Raw genomic sequence first — 22,123 nt, 5'->3', positions numbered from 1 at the left:
AGCCCAGCATTCCCACCAAGCCAGATGGAGGTGTCTGTCCACATTGCTATCATCAGAGTCCTGATCTCTGCTTCCTCTCTGCCTCATATAAACCCTCCACGTTTGGTGACAAAGCAATCAATTAGGAGACTGGGGTGTCCAGGAACCAGACAGGATCTGTCACGGTGGGCAACAGTCTTCTGGGAGCTATCTGACACCATATCCTCCCCTGACAATCACCCCCAGCTTTGGGAACTGGGTATTACAAAGGATGCCAACTTCTGGAAGCCGCCAGCTCTCAGGCACAGTCCAGCACCAGCCACGAAGTACAACTGATGAAGAGCCAAGCCGAGAGTGGCTCACCCTGGAGACCCCCAGGCCTGGCCTTGGACGTCCTTCCATGGCCCCCTGGAGTGGCACTTCTAACGGGCACAGCATTTGGCCTGCGGGGCAGGACCCGCATTCAGAACCACGGCTGCGTCCCCCTGTGCGCTGTGGCTCTGCCTGGCCTCCCTCTGCAGTAGCTCTTGCGCTGCGAAGGACAGAAGAGAGAGTTGACTGGGGAGAGTCCCCCGGGACCGCACAGCCTGCGGGCAGAACAGCCCAGACCCGCCCTCCTGACAGCCGCTCAGAGCCCGGAACCGAGGACTCCATGTCCCTCCTGCTCACCCCCTGTCCCCAACAGACAGACTCTTGGTCCCAAGACACCAGAAAAGAAGACCCAGTGGAGCAGGTCCCGTGGGAGCCCCGGCCCTCGTCCGGCGGGTGGGCTGCCCTCGCTCACCCACGGTGCTGAAGACCTCGGACACCTGGAGGTTCAGCTTGGCGGAGGTTTCCATGAACAGCAACTTGTTGCTCTCGGCAAACTCCTTCCCTTCCTGAGGGAAAACGATGGGTTTATGAGTTCCCCGAGGACACTAACCACCTCCAACCCATGCCCAAGGGCAGCCGCAGGCCCTTGGAAAACCCCACCCCATGTTCTTCTAGTCCCAAGCCCCAGCCCTTGGCCACCTGGAGCAGCAGGCCCAGGACCAAGAGGGAGGGACGCAGGGAGGGGACGGGTCACCCTGGAAGAGGCTCCTGGAGCTGGACAGGGAAGGTCCCTCCTGCTGTGACTGTCCAGCAGACAGAGGCAAGATGCCCAAACCGAGGGGACAGAGGAAGCGGGGGAGGCATGGCAGGGGCCCTGCTCCCCACAGGGTCAGGCTAAGTGTAGGAAACCAGAGCAGAGATAGCGGGAAAACCGTGACCAGGAAGGAGAGGCCAGGGCCAGGCCTAGGAGTCAGGGTTGCCCAGGATGGGCTCCCCCAAGCCCACTCTCCCCAAGCCCCCCCCCCCCCGCCCTCTCCCAACAAGGAGGAGCTCCTGGTGGCCCCAGACCACTCACCTGGGGACCCCTCCCCATGCCACCTCACACAGAGCTGGCAGCCAGGTCTCTGCCCTCTGGGCTTGACCCGCCCACAGCCTGTGGGTCAGCTCGGCGTTCCCCTCCCCTTGGCTTCTCAGCCAGGTCCTCAGAGTCTCCAAAACTTCCCTCTCCTCTCACTGCCCGTTCTGCTCCCGGTTCTCATGGCCGCCCGAGCTCTCCAGCCCCCCTGGCAGCCACTCCGAGAGGGGCAGCCCTGCAGGCCAGCTGCCTGCCAGGCCCACCTCCTCCACAGCCGATCCAGCTTGGGTGCCCCTCCAAGGCTCCAACGGATGCCACCTGCTCTTGCTGTCTGCCTTCTCCTGGACTCCCTGGAATCTCCAACCTGCTTCCCTTTCCCCTGTCACCTCCAAGGAGCCAGGTCCCTCTCATGAGAGGTGTACCCCACCTGTGCCCTGAGTCAGCCCACCCCTGCCAGTTCATCTCCTGAGGTCTCCAGGTGAAGCCCATGGTCTTCTGCTGGGAGCCATTAGCCAAGTAGGTATGACAATTTCCTTGCCAGCGTACCCCATGTTGCTTAGTGGAAGGATTCGTGGAAATAGGACATTTTGCAGTGACATTGCATGTAGGTGACCTTGCTCAAGGACCAGGGCGGATCCGGTTTAGGGTGTTCCTGGTTTGTAATCCGGGTTTAGGGCGTTCCCGGTTTAGGTTCCAGGTTTAAGGTTTAAGATTATTCCTGCTGGGAATAGGGCGTATCCTGCTGCCTGAGTTCCCCTTGAGTTCTCACGGGATTCAGACAGTATTTTTTGGGAGACAGAAGCCCAGTGGAGGTGGATTTGGGCAGAGAACGTGGATTTCCCCAGAACGTGATTGTAGACGGCTGGTGTGAGTTCGGGAATAAAGAGTTGCTGTTTGAATCTACAAACTGTGTGGTGGCTCGTGATTGGGTGCCCAGCCAGACTGCGGCAGTCTTCTCCCCGTCACTCCCCACCCCTGGCAAAGAGCACACCCCACACCTGGATGTTGTTTCTAAATGAATTCCCCCAAACTAAAAACCGGGCTTCTCTTCAAACGGCCGATTCCAGGGCTGGAAAGAACACCATGAGTCCAAAAATTCGGAAGTGCTCACAGTGACAGAGCAGGTGGAAGGGACAAGGGGAACTCTAAGGACCCCCATTGGCCAGAACTGGGAGCTGCTGTTCCTGCCACAAAAGGACATCAGCGGGAAAACGGGGGTCTGAGCCAGAGCTGTGCAAGGTCAGCCAGGCGATGGTCCTCCAAGGTCACGTAAGACGGTGACACTGCAGAGGCTGGAGGACAGCACTGGGATTGCTGTGCTCTCTTTGCAATGAGAGAGTTATTTGGAAATGACAGTTCAGGGCTGGGGTGCAGCTCAGTGGTAGAGAGCTTGCCTAGAGTGTGGGAGGTCTTGGGTTTGATCACAACAGTGATTAAAAATTTAAAAAGAAAATGATAGATTTAAAAAAAAAAAACTCATTTTAACAATGCAGCTCTGGCCTGGGGTGCACCTCCCTGGGCTCTGCCTGTCCTGCCTGGCCCTCTATGGCTGCCAGAGCATCTTCAGCTCTGTCCTACCTCCCTTCCTCCCTCGGAGCAGGGGGAGGAGGCAAGCAGTGGCCTGGGTCTCTAGGCCTGTGGCCCAGGGGACCCCCAGAGATGGTGTATGGCCCATCCCTGGTGGACGCTCCCGTGGGCTCCATGCCGCAGCATGTCTGGGCCACAGGCGTTTGGCACTGCCCACAGCAGAGAGGCTGGGAAAGCGGAGTCAATGGTGCCACCAGCCGGGCCCAGCAGAGCTGAGAGCCTCCGGTCTCCCTCCCTGACTGCTCTCCCAGGCACCACCAGGTCCTGAGCCTTCTCACACCCTCTAGGGACCTACTGCTGCCTCCAGACCAAAGCTCCCACGCGAGGGGCTCTGCTTCCCGAGCCCAGAGGGCCTTCTCGGCAGGACCCTGCCCCTCTCCCGCAGCCCGTGCCCCCACCCCTGCCTCTCACACATCTGCTCCTCCTCTGCCTGCCACGCAGAAAGCCTGTCCTGGAACCCAGCTGCACACACACCTTCACACACGCACTTCTGTATGCACAGGAGAACCCATGCACCACCCGTATCCACACGTGTCCTCCCACACACACCTGCGCAATGGTGCCCAGTGTCCAGGCAGACGGGCTCCAGGACCCCTGAAGACACACAAGCCCTGGTGCTCTAGGCCCTTCTGCAAAATGGTGCATTAGTGCATAAACCCTGCACGCCGGCTCCGCACTGTGGTCCGTCTCTAGATCACAGTGACGCCTGACACAGCGCACGTGCTGTCTAAATAGTTATCATGTTGTGTTATTTAGGGACTAATGAGGAGAGAACCGTCTGTACACATTTAATGCACACACAATTATTATTTTTTTTTAATCCATGGTAGGTTGAAGCTGTGGATGCAGAACTCAGAGATGCAGAGGGCCAACTGTATACACACACAGCTCCCACAACACACATGTGGGTGCCCACACATACCTATACACACAACAGCTGCACACCACAGACCACCCAGATGCACACACCCACACACACAGGGGTGCACACGTCCTACACACGCACACAGATGCTCCCAGGCCGTCCACCCCGCAGGCAGGCACGAGGCCACGGGCAGCCTGGCCCTCCTCTTAGCCCCACAGTGCCTCACACACGTCTCTGCAGCATTTATGCTGCTGTGAATCATTTCATAGAAAAACTACGGCTTTTTAAATTTTCTGTCCCTTGTGCAGTTCCTACCAAAGAAGTTTGGATTTACTCTCTTGACCCTTCTTCAACAATATATTGAATACAAAGAAAATATGTGAGAACCCACAAGTCTCAAGGAGGGGCGGAGGGGTGGGAAGGGCGCCAGGTGACCAGGACAGGCCTTGAGGCTGGCGGGGAGGCCCCACTCCCAGCAGGCAGGGACCCTGCAGCCAGCTCCCCAGAGGGGCATGGGTGGGTCCCCTGCACCCTCCAGAGATTCCAGACTTCTTTGGCCAAAAGGGAAACTAAGGTGGAAAGTATGTGGGGGGGCACAAGCATGCATAGGTGTGGGTGTGTGTGAGTGTGGGGGTGTGAGTGGGCAATGTCCCTGCAGGTGTGTGTACCTATGTGTGCGAGGTGCGGGCATGTGGGTGTGTGCATTAGTGTGCCTCAGGGTGTGGTGTGGGCGTGTGTGTGTGTGTGAGCCTATGTGACAACCCAGGGCTGCGGGGTGGGGGCTTCCTCCCGCTGGCCCGAGTGGCACCTGGAAAGTCACCTCCCGCTGCTCGCCGAGGTCCGTCTTGTTGCCGACCAGCATCACCACGCCCTCCCCTGGGTGCAGCTCCTTCTCCAGGTCTGCCAGCCACTGCCGGGCCTTGTGGAAAGAGTCCTGGAGGAGAGAGGGCTGTCGGTGGGCCTGTGGTGGCCTCCGGTCCAGGGCGGCAGAGCAGGCCTGGCACAGGCTACGGATGTCCCAGGATGCCGTGGGCAGTCCCAGCCCTGCAGGGCTTCTCAGTTCCTCCAAGGTGGGTGGCCGGCCTGCTCCCACCCTGGCTGGTGTCTGCAGCCAGGCAGCCAGCTGCAGGGGCCCAGGGACAGGAACACAGGGTGTTTGGGCCAGGGGCCTCCACCCCTGGAACATTTTGTGCAGGAAAGTAGGGGGCGTCCACCACTCCAAACCCTGCTCCTAACTGCATTAGACCAAAGACCAGGTAAGGAGTCTCCATCTGGCCCCTGTAGCCCCTCCTGCCCCCCAACAAGGAGGAAGGAGGCCCTGCTCTCCTCACTGTGCGGCCACTGCATTGCCCACCCTCTCTGGATCCCACCCTACTCTCTCACCCAGGCCCCTCTCACCTTCCCCCAGGCCCACTGCCCCCCCCCCCAGTATGGCTAGTTCCTACCTCCCAGGCTGGGCCTGCAGCCCCCATGAAGCCAGCCCCTCCCTCCCATCTCCACGGTCTCTGTGGGGGGCTGTGTCCGTAACAGCCCCCCCATCTCAGTGCACTAGTGAGTGTGGAAGACACTGCCCTGCGCGGGGCCTGCTGGGCCAATCATGGAAGAGCAGAGGCAAGTGCAGGGTCAGGGGAGTCAGGTGGCGAGGGCGCGTGGACGTGGTCTCTGTAGTCATGATTGTACCATAGACTGTGGGGCCAGCCCAGCACGAGTCCCTCAGAAGACGCTGCACTGCCTGGGAGACCAGGGTGGACCAGGGTGGACCCGGAGAGCCCGGGGCATGCCTCGGGCAGCCCTACCTTCCTGGTAATGTCGTACACCAGCAGCGCGGCATTGGCGCCCCTGAAGTAGAGGTGGCAGACGCTGTGGTACTTCTCCTGGCCAGCCGTGTCCCAGATCTCAAGCTTCAGAGACGAGGCTCCCAAATCCACCACCTTTGTGAAGAACGCACCTGGAACAGGGCAGGCGGGCGCTCCCTGAGAGGAGGAGGCTCTCACTGGGATCCGGACAGCTCTGTCAGTGACCAGTCAGCAAGGCTGGCCACGTGCTGTGCAGGAGCTCCTGACCGAGCCCAGAGTCATCTGTCAGTGCACCCGGTGCTTGGTAGAGTCCCAGAAGCTCTGGGCCGAGGGTGCCACTCAGGGACCCAACTCAAAGCTCTGAACGGCGCAACTTGAAAGAGGTGTCCCATGACCAAGAACCCCACACAGCTCTGCTCCCAGCATTGCAGCGGAGCTCTGGGGACCCTGGAGCCCCTGCACCTAGGGCCACCCTGCTCCCCTGCCTGTCCTGCGGGGAGGCCCTCAGATCCCACCATCAGCTGGCCTCACCAGCCTTCCCATCGCCACTGGGTACCAGCCGCCCCCTCTGCTGCCCCTACTTGGTGTCCCTTCACTTCACCTAGAACACTCTCCAAGTCTGCAGAGGTCGCCAGTCCTCAGGGGAGCTAGGGACGTCCTGCTGCAGCCTCTAGGAACCCTGCACACACCCAGAGGCCCACGGAGCCTGGTGTTCTCTGCTCCCAAGGGAACAGGGAGGCCGTGGAGGCAGGACGATCCTATTCCCGCACCTACTTAATCATGGCATGAAGATCTACTTGCGCATACTGGGCACTCCGTGTTTCAGTTGAAGACTTTTTTCCCAAGCTTTCCAAGGTGATGTGATTTTAAAATAGTCACTTAATAGCAGCAAAATGTTTTGTGCCATGGTGTGTGGCTTGTGGGGGGATCTAGAGGGGAAGAGTGAGGAGGGGGAGATGTCAGGGCATGAAGGGGTCAGCAGAGACCAACAGGCTCCTGCCAGCACCCTGGCCACCCACCCAGATCCAGGGTGGGAGTGGAGCCCATTGGAGAGATTCTGGCAGCCACATGTTCAAAATTAAAACTTCCACTCCAAGGATAGCATGTGAGTGTCCTGGGGCTGCAGTAACAAATGGCCACAAACTGCGTGGCTTTAAACAAAGCAGATTTATTCTTCCAGTTCTGGGGGGCAGGGTCTGCTTCTTCTGGGGAATTGAGGCTGAAGCCATTCCCTGCCTGACTTCAGCTGTGGGGCTGGCCAGCCTTCCTCGGTGCTCCCTGACTTCTAGACACATCACCCCAACCTGTCTCCAGTACACATGGCCTTCCCTCTGTGTCCCTGGGTTCTCTCCTCTTTCTACAAGGACACCAGGCACTGGACTCAGGGACCATCCTAAGTCCGGGAAGAGCTCATCTCAACTCATAACGTCTCAAAGACCCTAACTCCAGTAAGGTCACACTCCCAGGCTGTGGGGTTAGGACTTGGTGATATCTCTAGGGGACGCAGTTCCACCACAGACAGAGCCCAGGGCTGAACAGACTTCCAGCGTGGAGCAGGAAGATCCTGATTCTCTCCTGGAGAATGGAGTTGGGGTAGGTCCTCCAGAGAAGCAGCTCTAAGCTCTTCCGCCCACTCGTCCACATTTTCCTGCAGGGCCATGGACTTGAGATTAGACTAACGAGTTCAGTCAAGCAGCGGCCCTCGTCTGGACAGCTGCAGCTCACACAGGCCACTGTCATGCCTGAACATGAACCACCAGCACAACAGGCTCCCATTCGTGGGCCCTGGGTGTGGTCCACAGCTGTGAGGACCTAGGCAACTTGCTCCAACTCCCCACGTCTCAGTTTGCTCTTCTCAAAGGCAAGCAAATGGTACCCGCTACCCAGGTGGCTATAGAACTGCATGAGAAGACAGGGGGCACCAGTTCTGGTGCATCGATTTCTACTTCCTCTTCCTGTCTTCTTGGCTCTCCCTGGAGTCATCACCCAGCATCCTCACCTTTCACCCACACCCTGTCTGTCTGTGCACCACCTTTTCAGACCACATATCTGATTTTGAACTTGCTGTATTTAGAAGTTGTCACAGCCAGGCACAGGCGGACATAAAGCTCAGGTTCACGTCTTCCATTTACCAGCCTTAGCTGCTCAGCTTCTTCTTTTCCACTTTAAAAATGGTGCCCAAGAGTTGTGTTTAGATGGGTGCAAAACCCGGACAAATTTCCAAGGAGTGCAGTCTAAGCAGTGATGGCACCAGGTGAGTGTTTGGATGCTCACTGAGCCCAGAATGACGTCTTCCCTGGAGATGGGAGGAAAGCGCTGTCACTCCAGCCCTGCTTTGCCCTCACACCCCAGGCAGGCACCAGCCAAGGCACGTGCAAGGTGGCCGAGTGTGGAGGGGACACCGATCTCAAACCTGCCTCCTAAGCCTAGTGTTCGGGCACGTCCCTGGGATTGAGGGGTGATGAAGGTGTGGGGAAGGCGATGGGGGGAAGCAGTGGTCTCCCGTGTGTGAGCCAGCTCCATGGCTCTTGGAGAACGTGTTTTCTAAACATGGCAGTGTCCGCGTGACCTGAAGGTAGAGCCTGGGGCCTCCTGACATCAAGAAGTCCCTGTCAGACACCGGTGCTGGCCCAAGTGAAGAGTTGGTGTTTTTGACAAAAGTCACCTTGGACTCCCTGAAAAGTAACCTAGGCAGCCATTACTGTCATGACCCCCAGGCCCTAAGGGTGCTCCACAGCAAAGCTAGTGGGAGACTCAAGATGTTGTGTGGCCTCCAAAATCTGTGATTTTTAAAGTCAACTGAAGAAGGGAAGCCACCAAAAGCAGGTGAAGCTATAGGGCTTAGTTAGGTTCTCCCTCCCTTCAGGCAGGTCCCAGTGCAGGTTTCTGAGGCCACCTGGGCCTTGGGGGCTTGCTGCAGCCCAGGAGAGAGCACAGAGGTACCACCTTCTGCTTTCAAATCGCCATTGACTCCGTTTTCTATATCTGCACAGCTAAAGCCAAACGTGATTGAAAAATACATTCCTGCACAGGTGTGGTGGCACACACCTGTAATCCCAGCCACTGGGGAGGCTGAGGCAGGAGGATCACAAGTTCAAGGCCAGCCTGGGCAACTTAGCCAGATGCTGTTTCAAAATAAAATAAAAAGGACTGTGGGTGTGGCTCAGTGGCAGAACACTGGCCTAGCCTGTGAGGGGCCCTGGGTTCAATCCCCAGCACCACAAAAATAAATGAGTAAATTTCTAGGAAACCCAGATATACTTGGAGGTTTTACCTGAAATGATATTAGGTGTAAGGCAGGTCATGTGGGGCCAGAAGGAGCCAAGAGCCGGGAATCTTTTTTTTTAAGAGTCTCTAGAATCTGCTCGTCCAAATAACACAGTGGCATGGTATTAATGAGTTGTAACGTGACCTGGGGCCACCTGGGGCCATGTCTCACCATGGCCCATAGAGGCACAAGCCAGTTTCCTCCTCCTCTGCCTGCTTCTATAAGCCCCCGTGGACACTGAACAACAGGACAGGAATTCAGAGTGCAGAGAGGGGATGCGCTCTAACTTGTGTTCCATCGCCCCAAACCAGACTGTGCCTGAACTCAATTTTAATATCATTAAAGTGTTTTGGCTTTGTTACAGAATCTGCTCATTTGAATGCTCTCTGTATTGCTCGCCAGTTAGTAGAAATTATAACCTGCGTAGAAGGTGAAGCATGAAATGCACATCTCTTCAGGGTCCAAGCACATCAGCAGAGTGCTGAGTTCCACAGGGAAGTGAGCTGGTCACATCAGATGTGTTCTTCACCAGTTTGTCACCGTCCCCTTGGTGTATAAAGCCCAGTGGGCCTGGGGGAAGCTTGAGGCACCTCCAGGACAGCCCCTGCAGCCCAGGGAAGTAGGCCAGAATGCCCCCCATCTGGGCCAATGGAACTCGGGATGGGGTGATCGCCGGGGAGCGCTAGGTGGTCCCAGCCCATCCTGGCCAGTGGCTACTCCTGCCCAGGGCAGCCTTCCCCCTCCATCATGCCCTCTCCTATGGCGGGACTGATCCTCTGTGGCTGGGGTAGCAGGAGATAAAGGGAAGATGGGCTGGTGGCCCCTGGGAGACCCCGCTCTGGCGCTGCTCCTCTGGACAGCCCTTTGGCTTCTCAGCTTTGGGGACTCAGTTTGTCTGTCACCTCTCCTCCTTTTCCTTGGGGTGGGCCACGTCTTTCCCAGGGACGGCCAGGGAGCCCCGTCCTGAAGCTCTGCAGAACCACTCAGTGAGGGACCCAGGGACCGGTCAATCTCCCAAAGGACCCTGGAGCTGGCCCTGCCCTGAAGTGGCCCCACCTGGGACACCATAGGCCCTGGCCCCATGCTTGCTCTGGGGACGAGGACAGCACCCACGGTCACCATAGAGACACACCGCCTGGCTCTGCAGTCCTCACCCTCACTGATAAAAGCCACACGTGAACAAAGAACGGATCAGTGCGGAAGGCTCTGCCCAGCACAGGACCCCTCCCCAAACCAGAGGCTACAGGGGGTCACGTCCCTCCATCTCCTCACCTGAGAAGCGGGAAAACACTCTTAGCAATAATAAAACAACAGGAACAATATCAAACTTCACAGAATAAGACAAACATAACATACAAAGGATACAATATTTGTTTACATTATAATGTGACAATTATAATAATGTAGCAATTTCCAAGGACAGCCGGAGCATGTGCCGTATCTATCCCGAGTCTGAAGCCTGTGGAGACTTGCATGACTCAGACACTAGGACAGAATCCAGGCCACTGTCCCCACAGGAACACTGTTCTTGCGTCCTAGAGACAGGGCTCCACCTGGTGTATAAAGGTGAACAGGGAACTGCCCTGCCCAGGGAGCTGGGTGGTCGCAGGTTGACCTAATCTGGATGTCCTCTGCCTCCCTTCTAGACGATATCCCACAGGGACAACAGTGTGACAAAGGCCACAGCACCACAGGCACAGTCCTGCCCAGATAAGAGGTTCTTCCCTCCACAGAGACAAACCCAGGCCTGGGAGAGGGGACAGCCCACTAGAGGATGGCCCCAAGGGCTGGGGAGGGTACTAGAAATAGGGGCCATCCAGGCCTGCCCCTGCAGCACAGGCCTGGACGGTGAGCCAGGACCTCTCAAAGGGCCCAGCCCGCGTCCACCCTGATGACACTGGGTGTCCCCCCAAAGAGAAGGTGAACCAGGGACAGGGAGGACCAGCGGAGGCAGACTCCTGGCCCCGGGCTGCCCGGGAGCAGGGCGGCAAGGTGATGGCTGAACCAGGCCTGGGTGTGACCCCCACACACAAGGCCTTCAGATTAGGAGTTTTTCCTTAAAAGAGGAAAAAGTCCCCAAGAGGACACCAAATAACCTATAATGTTGTGAGAAGCTGTGGGTCAGAGCTCAGTCTGGAGTTTTGTTTCTCCGGGCCGGTGGGGGGAAAATAAAGTTCGTTGTTCTCTCAGAGTGCTGCTTGCTGCTTCTCGACCGTCTGTTTCCCTGACAGCAAGGCCTCACCCCACTGTCGGAGGCTCTGCTCCCTCTCGGTCACCTTGAGGCTCAGTGAGCAGTGCGTGCAGGACCCTCCCGACGCAGGGAGATGGCCCCGTGCATGGAGCCCCACCCTCCACTCCCTGCACGTCGCTGCCCTGTCTGCGTGCATCCTCCATGGGGCCTGCTACCTCCAGGGTGCTGGCCCTGCAGACAGCTAGGCCAGGTCACAAGCCTGTCAACGGCGCTGAAGCAGGTATTTCAGGCTTTGTGGGCCACAAGGTCACTGCTGCAACTACTTAGTGCTGCTGCTACGTCAGGATGAACAAAGAAGGAAGCCCGTCGTTCACAGAGCACAGTAACCAGCAGGCACAGCTGTTCCCACAGGTTCCCACGGGCAGGCTGGGCCCGTCTGGCCATGAGCCATCACCGCAGACCTCGAAATCAGAGCGAGCTCCAGCCCCAGAACCAATCAAGCTGGCAGGGGCTAGCACCTACTTCCTCCCTCCCACATCATGTCCCTGACCACCCAGGGACATGGCCCTCACCGTCTGGGTTTAGTCCTGTGGTCTCCCATCTCAACTCAGGCCACGCTGCTGTATTCTGAAAGGAAGCCCGAGTCCAAAATCTTGGGCGAATGCGTGGGGGCGTGGATGTTCTTGCTAACAGAGAGGGGTGCAGCCTGCACAGCTGGCCTGAGTGGACCCCTGAGGCTCTCCTCAGCTCCCTCTGGAGCAGTCCCTTGCTGGTCACCTCCCACCCTTCACCCCACTCATGGCCCTGCGGCCTTCAGGAGCCACGCCCTAGGGACAGGGAAGGGCGCCCACTCTGCCAGTGCCCTGTGCTGCGTTTCGTAGCCGTTCGTGTTTGCTACGTCTTCATCCTGCTGTGGAACTCTCCGTGCCTAATGCAGGCCAGGGACGGCGTCCACGCTCAGACACTCATCAAGTGACTGAACACACGAGTGAGAGTGCTTCCTTGTGGCCGAGTGCCCATCTGAACCAAAGCCCTGCTGCTGAACACACTGTCCCCCCCTAAGCTGCCTTTGGAGAGGACAGGCATAAAGAGCACACTGGATTCCCTATTTCAGTTGGGAACTGGGCATGGCAGCCAGGCAGGATGCACCCAGAGGAGGTAAAGGGGCCAGCAGCCTGCAGATGCCCTGAGACACTCACCTCTGAGACTGTGAGGTGCCAGCCTCCTTAAGACGCCCAGGAGAAGGTCTTCCCTCCAGGCCCCCACCCTCGTGGCCCACAGTCCCTCCCCAGTCCAGGCCCGGCTAGGAAACCAAATCCAGGCAGAAAGGGAGCCTCTTTGGGGATAAATTAACTAGGGAGTGGGGTTTGCAGGCCAGTCGGGTGGCTCAGTGGGCAGATCCAGGCAAGTCCTTCCTCTGGGTCGCCCTTCACCAGACCATATTTCCCCAGAGCTGACCCTGAACCCCCCACCCCATGCAGACTCCAGCTGGGCTGGCGCCTGTCTCAGAGGCAGGGCGTGTACCTGCCCTGCTGGATTCTGTTCCGCATGCCTGACCTTGATGGCACCTCAGCTGTCCCCACCCCACGCCTGGTGCGCATGCTGAGCACACTCAGCTGGCACCCAGAACCGCGGGGGCTCCAGGGTGCCCACCCAGCCTGCCCCTGTGGGCTTCCCGCTCTGCCCTGCACTCACATCCCACAGTCGGCAGGACACTCTTGAAGTCGTCCTTCACGTACCGGAGCACCAGGCTGGACTTGCCCACGGAGCCACTTCCCAGGAGGACCAGCTTGGACACTCGGGGCTGGCCAGGGGCATCCCTGGGCGGGGTGAGTCCATCTGCCTGCGCCATCCCCTGCAAAGAGCCACAGACTGAGGCAGGCTGGGTGTCTGAGGCCAGATCCTGTCAGCAGGCTCGCCCGGCTGCTCCTGGGGAGCACAGACGCCTTGAACAGAGCCGGTCAGCAGCGCCCTGGGCGGGCACCTGCCCACTCTGCACCCAGACCCACCTCCCCCACGTAAGCTGGGCCAGCAGGATCTACTTTGTATCCATTGTGAGGAGCGAAAGGAGCCGTGCCTGGAGAGTGCCCCTGCAGACGAAGGGCACAGACCTGACCTGACCAGCAAGGACCCTGCGCAGCTATTTGCTGGCACACTTCCTAGTCACCAAAACCTCTCCCTAAAAAGTGCTGTCCCCGGGCCTCGTACATTTCAGTCTTTCTGGTTCTCTAGGACCTCGGAACCCAGCACCAGGCCCTGCAGAAAGCCAGCTCCACAGTCCAAATAGATGCATGTGAACCTGCACATTTGTCATCTGTAGAAACTTCTGCCCACACACCCCAGCAGAGAAGGGTCCCAGCGTGTACCCACACCCACTCCTGCAGTGACCAGGTCTGGCCCATGGTGGGCCACCCACACCGCCACCCTCCCCGTCAGGCTGAAGCAGTCTCCGTAGGATGGGAGTTCTCTTGCCCTTTGCCTTCCTTGCAAGGGGAACCAGGTGTCTGGCAGCCTTCCCCCCAGGTTTCCTGACGCACCGTGTGGCCACTGAACACCTTCCCTGGACCCTGCACAGTGAGACAGGGTCAGGCACACACTGTCCATTAGTAAAAATGCCTGGTGAGTGTGGCCAGCACACCCCTGAAAGACGCACTGTGTCTGTTCATTTCTGCACTGTTCAGTCGTTGAAGACCACTGCGGTGTCTCCAGGGGCTGGCTACATGGTGACATTCTAATGTCTGTTTCTGATCTGGGCCACTTCTAGAAAGAGACACCCCCTAATTAATGTCCACACCATCATGGGGCAGCTGGGCCAGTCTGTGACCTCCTCTCCCTCCATGACCGGGAAGGGCCGGGTGTGACAGGCTGGGGAGCAAAGGCTCAACCCAGACAGGCCCGAATCCCCATGCCCACAGGCCTGTCCCAGGCAGAAAATGCCTGGACAGGGAAAGGGCCCGGGGAGAAGTCCCGAGGCCCATCTCAGGGGGATCCTTGTGGGATTCACCATGCACTGCAATGTTTCAAAGTTTCAGAGAAAAATCAGAAATATAAACTAATTGTTTAGATTTTTCATTCATTCTTTAAAAAAAAAAAAAAGCTACGTAGATATCCCAGCATGCAGCCATGGCTGAGAAACACAGAACTTTGTTTTCTTCAGGTCTGGTAATAGCATAATAGGTGCTCAATAAATACCTAAGGGCTGGGTGGAGGGAGAGACAAGGTGGAGCGCAGAGGAAGAATGTGTTACCCAGCACCTGTGTTTTGAAATGTTTGCCTGAACTGAGGCCATTGCTCAGGGCCTACAGGAGGTCAGAGTGGCTGAGGGAGGGCAGGACCAGCTCTGCCTGAGGAAGACAGCTGTGGGAGCCACCTGATTGAGACAGCGGCCCAGACCTGCCTGGCCACCCTGGAATTTCCTCATTTTTCAGACCCACAACAGCCCAGTGAGGGTCCTGGAAAGGCCCACTCTGCTCACCAGCGCCCACCAATGAGGCTCTAAGCAGCTCCTTCTGCATATGTCTGACCCACTCTAGATTCAACTCCAAGGTCAAAGTCAAACACACACGATGAGCAAGTGGAAAGCCTCTCAGAAATCAGCTGGCCTCAGGAATACAAGTCAACCCGGCCAGCCAAAGTGCAGACCAGAGTCCAGGGTCCTGAGCAAGCCCCAGGAAAGATAAGAAGGCCTCAAAGCTCATCAAGTCCACTGTCAAACAAACCTGGGAGTTTGCTCTGGGTCTCCTTGCCTTCCCTCAAGCAGGTGCAAACCTCTTTCTGCAACAGTCTCCTCTGGTCTCACAGCTGCTATCCACTGTGTCCAGCCCCCACACATACTGGTCACCGGAACAGACAAAAGTGCCTGCCAGGTGGAGCCTGCACTTCCCCGTTCTGTTCTTGGTTGAAAAGACCTGGTTTGATCTGCGTTGATTTGTGTAATTATACGTGACTCCTCTCTCACTGGCTATAACTGCTAATAAGGGCAAGGACTGTGCCCATTGAACATACAGCAGGTGTTCAGCATGTAGCTCATAAATGAGGGACTGGCAAGGAGCCATAACTGGACAGAGGAGCTGTTTCTGCCCTGTGGCTTTTATGACAGTCACACCTGGCACTTGTCAAGGAGTGGCTGGGGCAACTGCAGAGGGACACCAAAGGCCACCAGCAGGCACTGCAGGAGCGTCCCAGGGGCCACACGCAGGCCACCCTGCCCACAGAGCTCAGATAGGGCTGCAGGGTGCAGCCGACAGACCCTCCACCAAGAGGAGCAGGGCAGCCATGCCCTCTAGCCCCACCTGGCCATCTGCACAGAGCCCACGAGGCTGAGCAAGAAACCTGTGGGACCCACATGACCCCATCCTAGAGCCCAGCAGCTCTCCCGGGACAAGGACGCAGACAGCAAAGCCCGGCACACTGTTCCAGCTCTGCCCCCTCGCTGGGCACCAGCGTCCTCCAGCCACTGGCAGAGAGCAGCAGTAAGTGCAGTAGTGGTCAGCCTCCCGGGGGGACCGCCAGACTCCCGGCCAAGAGAGGTTCAGCAGCCAGTCCTACTGAGAAACTGCTTCTTCTTTCTTCCTGTATTGGGGATTGAGCGAGATACCACTTTGAAGAATGAAATCTTTTAACTTTCCAGCTCACCCTTGTTTGTTTGTTTTTTCTTCTGTGTGTATTAACTGGGATGAACTCAGGGGCTCTCTACCACTGAGCTACATCCTCATTTTTTTTTTTTTAATTTTGAGGCAAGGTCTCACTAAGATGCCCAGGCTGGCCTTGAACTTCAGCTCCTGCCTCAGTCTCCTAGATAACTGGGATCATGGGAGCACCCTCACCCCATCAATACTTATTTCTTTTGTTTTTTTTTTATACCAGGGATTGAACCCAGAGGCACTTAACCACTGAGCCACATCCCCAATCTTTTTATTTTTTATTGTGAGACACGGTCTCTTTAAGTTGCTGAGGCTGACTTTGAACTTGTGATCCTCCTGCCTCAGCATCTTGAGCCACCGAGATTACAGGTGTGCACCACTGCACCTGGTTTAATGCTTGTTTCTTGATAGAGGTACATAGGCCACTCTCTGAGGAGAAAACACCTCATTGTGATCTGCACTGGGATCTATATCGGGAGTCCTAACATCCACGGGAGCACATTCCCAAGTTCCCAAAGGTGCTCCTCCAGGTTTCTTTGCTATTATTCCCACAGAGTAATAAAATTCCTCTTAAAATTCAAGAAAATCTTTGGCCCAAACATGTGTGGATTATCCTGGATAGGTGGAATATGAATGAATGCCCCGCTACTGGGACACCAGGTTTGTATTTCTTGGATAAAATCCATGTCTGTGCTTAAAAAAAATACTCTTCACCAGGCACAGTGGCACACACCTATAATCCCGGTGACTCAGGAGGCTGAGGCAGGAGGATCACAAGTTCAAGCCCATCCTGGGAAAATTAACAAGACCCTCTCTCAAAAACAGAATAAGAAATAAAATAAAACAGTTGGTATTATGGCTCAGTGGTAGAGCACCTCCTTCTCTCTATATATATTTGGTGCTGGGGATTGAACCCAGTGTGGGTGTATGTGTGTGTTTAAATATAAACATATTGTCAATATGTAAAAAAGGAAACTACCTATAGTCCCACACCCTCAGTACAACCACCAAGGAAATTTTGCCCATTCGATTTCCCATGCACCTTCAAAGCAAACTGAATCCCACAGTTTTAACATAAAGCATACATCTTGCCTTAAAAAAAAAAAAAACCCAGAACCTTAACATAACATCAAAGGCAGGGGTCCACGAGCTACCTGTGCTTCAAGGCCGTATGTGTGATGTCTACACAGCTCCCTACAGCCTCTTACTGGATTTTCACTTGACTTAATCTCTTTTCTCTGTAATAAGTAAGACTGCAGTAAGCGTTTTCAAGTTGATGGTGTGTGGTAAGCTTTCAACAATGGGAGGTTGGAGCTCTCAATTCAAAGAGTAAACTGGGAGTCTGACCTCTGACCTGGCTCTGGAATTTACCGGAGGCTGTCCAAAGTCTCTCTGAGGCCAGGAGTCGGGGTTCCTCTTCTAGTCCTGACTGGGATGCTGCTTCTCACGAGCACACCTGCCTTCCACCAAAGGAGAAAGCAGGAGGCCAACCCCAAACTGGTCTTCACTGGGGGCAGGTCTGGTTTAAGGCTGCAGGGGCTGCTCCTCCTGTGTCCTCCTCCCCAGGCTGGAGAAGAACCCTGCATAGCTGTCTACGCCTCGATTCCCTCATGATCAGAACAATGTGGCCACTTAATACAGAAAAGTAAAAGCAAGACACCGTTAAAAAGAGAGTCCTAATGAGAAAATCTGGCGAGCTCACGAGACGTGACTGTCTGTACTGCTGAGCATCTTGACGTTACCAAAACGGATCCCTTGGAGGGGACAGCCTCTTACAGCAGTTCACACTCAAGGTCTTTCACTGGACACCTTCAGGGCGTCCATTCCAGAGAGCCAGCCAGCATCCAAACAAGGACAGCTCGGGTCCCGAGGAACCAAGGCCTCTGCTGGTCCCTTTGGTGATGACACCAGGACGCGTGCACACACAGACACACAGACACTCTGCAAAGCACGCAGCAGCCCCCACACGGGCTCACCTGTTTCCCACGGTTGTTCACTCCCGAAAGCCCAAGGTCGTCCCCAGCAGGTCCGGAGGGCCCCACCTGTCTCCCTTCCTTCTTCCTCCTGGCCTGGGGAGAGCTCTGCTTCCCTTTCCTGGTGGGCTAGGCGGTGGCGGTGGCAGGACAGGAGGCTCTGCTGTAGGCAGCCTTGGGCAAGGGGTAGCTGGAGGTCAGGTCCCTTCCCTTCCCTTCCCTTCCCTTCCCTTCCCTTCCCTTCCCTTCCCAAGGCTCCAGGGCAAAGTCCACTCACGGTCATGTGGTCACCTGGGGCAGGGGCAGGCCGGAAGTCACGCTCCAGGCCTGCCTTTCCAGTGTCTGAGCTCTGTTCTCCCTGGTTTGAAGGTCTTTCCTGACCCCTCCTCAGAGCTCTCCTGATCCTGTTGCCTTGAACACCAACAGCCCAGGAGAAAAGAGAGCTTTTTGGTCAAATGAACTTTTTCCTCCTACAAACCGCTGGCAGCCAGTTGGAGGCGGCCCAGGTAGGCGGTTCAAAGGTTCAGATCTGGGCTTGAGGCCCCCAGGAGGTGGCCTCCAAGGAGGCAGAGGGCAGGGCACTGGAGAGACTCTGGGGTAACAGAACAGTCTCTTCCAGAGATTTTCAGCCTCCAGGTGTGGCTGGGGTGGTGAGTTTGGCCAGAGGCCAAGGAAGATAAACATTGGTCAGCTGAGAATGGCGAGCCATAAAATCAGCCTGAGAAGCTCCCTTTCTTGATGCACTCACCTGAACCTCACTGGGGTTCCCCGACACCGGGCACCGGGAAGCAGGCACAGCGGCTCCAGGGTCCCAGGCCCTGCGGGTGGAGCTGCAGCTGGAGGCACCTCTGGTGGCTCTCTGCAGCATCCTGGCAGGAACCAGTTTCTCTTCTGGGCCCTGCGGGGTGGTTCTTCTCCAGGACACAATGCCCCTTGCGGTGTGGCCACCTCCCCAGCCGGCCTGGCTGCCTTGGACATTGAGAAGCCCCTGCCTCTTGTCATCCATCCTGATCTCCTGCCCCAGACTGGTAACTAAAGGTCTGGGAGCCAGGATTCTCTTGTGTCACTCAGGATAGAGCTGGAACGTAAGGATGCACTTTTCTTTTTTAACTTTGAGGACAAACTTACGAGTTAAAGATCTTTTTTCTTTTTTTTTTTTTTTTAAGATAACCTCAACATTTTATTATCTTCGTAACAAAACAATGAAGCTTAGAACAGGATCACTTGGCCCTTTCTCTTCTATCTCCTCCCAGTTGGAAACGCTTGCATCTCTTAAAATAGCCAGGGTTCTCTTCCATCTGCAGTGAGGCTCAGCTCAGGCCTCAGCACCATCTTCTTTGTAGATTTAGAATTTTTCTTAGTCGGGCTTAGTCTGCCCACCACAGCCACTGTTTCCTGTCATGACGCCGCCTTCCCGTGCACACAGCAAACCCTTGCTCTTCTTGTTCTGGGTCACTTTGGGGGTTGGTGTTTACCACACTTCTTACAGAACACCCGGCACATCTTAGGAACGTTCATTATGTTTGCGGGAGCGTTATCAGCAGGACGAGTTAAAGATCTTGACCATTTATTTATATTATTTGGGGGCGTTGAGGTTGAGCTGGGGCTTCCCACTGAGCTCACGTGTCTGCCTCAAGGCAGGGTAACATGGTTATTATGCCAATTGAAACTGGCCTTTTGGGAGATGTGACTTGCCTCTTTGACCCTGATTCTGGAAGGTCAGCAAGGTCTTCAGACTGCTTATAGGACTTGGGCATGAATGATCCATTTGGACTTTTAGCCTGGCCTGTGCAGGGTCTTAGTCCAGCACATGGCCTTCTTGGAATTTTTATTTAGCAACATGGATGGTCTTCTCCCATCGTCTTGAGGCAGTTTGGGCACAGGCTGAGAGGAAGACCTGAGCACTAGTTTTGTACAGAAATGCAAAGAGACAAAGTTGTTGACAGCCAGCTTCTCAGACCCCAAATGGGAGCTGTGTGCCTGCAGCCAGACAAGGGTTGAAAGCCAGGCCTTGCTAAGAGCACAGCTTTGGAACCTGCCATGCTCGGTCTTGGCTATGAAGCAGTCCACCCACCTTGGTAAGGAAAGTCCAGACCAAGGAGGTGGTGGGCCGCAGGGAGGGGCTGCCAGGCTTCAGCTGGGATGAGGAACAAGGGCAGGAGGCTGCGTTCCCAGAGCTACCAGGCACTTCATGCCATGGCTCTGGGGAGGGGCAGGGGAGGGGGCTCCAAGGATTTCAGGAAGATCTGAGGAGCACTGAGGTTGGTACAGATCCCCAAGACATGCCAGTGAGTAGCTGGAAGTCCCTGGAAGGCCCCCTTGGGCCATCCCTGAGCTGTCACCAGGGCCCTAGTGACCCTGGGGATCCCAAAATCAGGTCCTGCCACTTGCCCCAAAAACCAGACAGGAAAGGTCATGGGGAAGAGTTGGAAAGGAACAGCGTTGGCTACCCCAGAAGATAATGGGACCTACATCCTCAGCCCTGTCTTTGAGGCGCTAACAATGACTTCAAGGTCCTATAGAAAAGGGAATGAGGTTGAGACAAAGAATTTTGCAAAAGAAAATGTGGTCACATTTTCTCATTTTTAATGTTCCTTTTAAATTGAATTCTTGTTTTTATAGTATCTGTCCTTTTTTAAAATCAACAATCTCACTTTACTTTTGGAAATATCAATAAATTTTCAAACAATAAAAAAAAAAAAGAAAAGGGAATGAGGGGCCAGGTGCGGTGGCCATGCCTGTAATTCTAGGGATCGGGAGCCTGAGGCAGGAGGATGGCGTGTTCAAAGTCAGCCTCAGCAATGGTGAGGCACCAAAGCAACTCAGTGAGACCCTGTCTGTAAATAAAATAAAAAATAGTGCTGGGATGTGGCTCAGTGGTCTAGAACCCCTGTGTTCAATCCCCAGCACCCGCCCCACTGGAAAAAAAAGAAAAGAAAATGTAATGAGGAGCAGGGTTGGGGTTTGCACAGCTGCCACATCAGGTGGTTTTGAGTGGCTAGTTCCGTCCACCACAGCTCAGGATGGCTCAGACTGGGCTTATCAGACTGTTGCTATTGCCTTGGGGGCAGCAGTAGCTCCAACTCACCACGAGATGCTTATCTTTTAGACCTGATGTTCCTAGAATCCAAGGTGACACAGATCAAAGGAGATGGATGCAAAATGGAGGTTGAGCCACCCATCCGACACTTGCAGGCCAAAGTGGAGTGGATTCTAGGAACATCAGGTCTAAAGGATAAGCATCTCGTGGTGAGTTGGAGCTACCCCTGCCCCCAAGGCAATAGCAACAGTCTGATAAGCCTGGTCTGAGCCATCCTGAGCTGTGATAGATGGAAGGCAGCCACTCAAGACCACCTGATGTGGCAGCTGTGCAAACCCCAACCTTGGTCCTGTGATTGCTTCATTCTAACCTTGCTTGGAGGCACCCACTATAAGAAGCCTGCAGCTCTCCTGTGATTCAGAAGGTGCTTCCACGGGCCCGGGGTCAGGCTCAGACACTACCAACCCCATGGCCAGGCTGAGCAAGACCCACAGCAGAACATAGACTTGCATTGTGCACACCATGACCATCATGGCTTGTGCTAGAAGTTAAGTATAAATAGCACAGAAACAGTTTATATGCATGGCCATAATTAATACTATTTTTATATGGTTATGCCAATTTTTAATTTTCTCTGTAAGCATGTCACCAATTCTGCTGTCACAATTTTTCCCATGCCATTTAAGCAGACCCCATCCTTGGTGCACACCTTGTTCCCTGGAAAGAAATTCAAAATCACAGAATTGAGCAGAACCCCGGAGTCAGTGGGGCTGCTGGGGACTATCTGGCCTGAGTGTCCACACAGCAGTTGACAAACCCCTGCAAATCCTGTTGGCTGAGTCTTCAGTCTCTACTCAAGTATCTTCAGTGAGTGGGGAACTTCTGTCCCCGGGGACAGTGTCACAGGGCTGGGGCCTGCAGAGAAACTGAAGCAGCACAAAGACCCCCTCTTCAAACCCTGATTCTTGCAATCCAGTCAGAAAGACTTCAGACATGGCTCACAGTGACAGAATGAGTTTATTGAAGAGATAGGAAAAGGGAAAGGGGACACTCTAGAGGGAGAGAGTAGGTGCTCTCAGAGAGGAGAGGGACCACGTGCCTCTCCTGCTCTCCAGTTTTACTGGGGTCCCAGAGAAGTTTCCAGAGAGTCCCACCCAGGTCACCTCTTGACTTCTGACTGACAGTAGATGACATCATGCTTTCAAGTCCACACTGCCTTGGCAACTCTAGGTCACCTTGGCCCCTGCTAACTTGTTCTAACTGGATTCTTAACTGTACATTCTTTCAGATTTTATGGTTATTAGGAACTACCCTTATCTCCACAGTTTCCAGATCTGGTTTCAAAATTCTCCCCCTTCAGGGTAACTTGGATTCCTCTTATCAACATGATTTTG

General features: G+C 55.3%; 1 protein-coding gene across 1 annotated transcript; it reads right to left on the bottom strand.

Moving 5' to 3' along the window:
* Positions 1-401: 401 nt before the first annotated feature.
* Positions 402-12,925, bottom strand: Rab17 (RAB17, member RAS oncogene family). Its single transcript, XM_027951701.3, has 5 exons — positions 12,769-12,925; positions 5,615-5,766; positions 4,627-4,752; positions 764-857; positions 402-511 (listed from the first exon to the last, which is right to left on the bottom strand). The coding sequence occupies exons 1-5, from the start codon at positions 12,923-12,925 to the stop codon at positions 402-404; spliced, it is 639 nt and encodes a 212-aa protein (XP_027807502.2).
* Positions 12,926-22,123: the final 9,198 nt, after the last annotated feature.

Source organism: Marmota flaviventris, chromosome 11 (genome assembly GCF_047511675.1).
Source record: "Marmota flaviventris isolate mMarFla1 chromosome 11, mMarFla1.hap1, whole genome shotgun sequence".
Taxonomy (NCBI): Eukaryota; Metazoa; Chordata; class Mammalia; order Rodentia; family Sciuridae; genus Marmota; species Marmota flaviventris.
The sequence above is the reverse complement of the archived record's forward strand: the minus strand, read 5'-3'. Positions and strand labels throughout refer to the sequence as shown.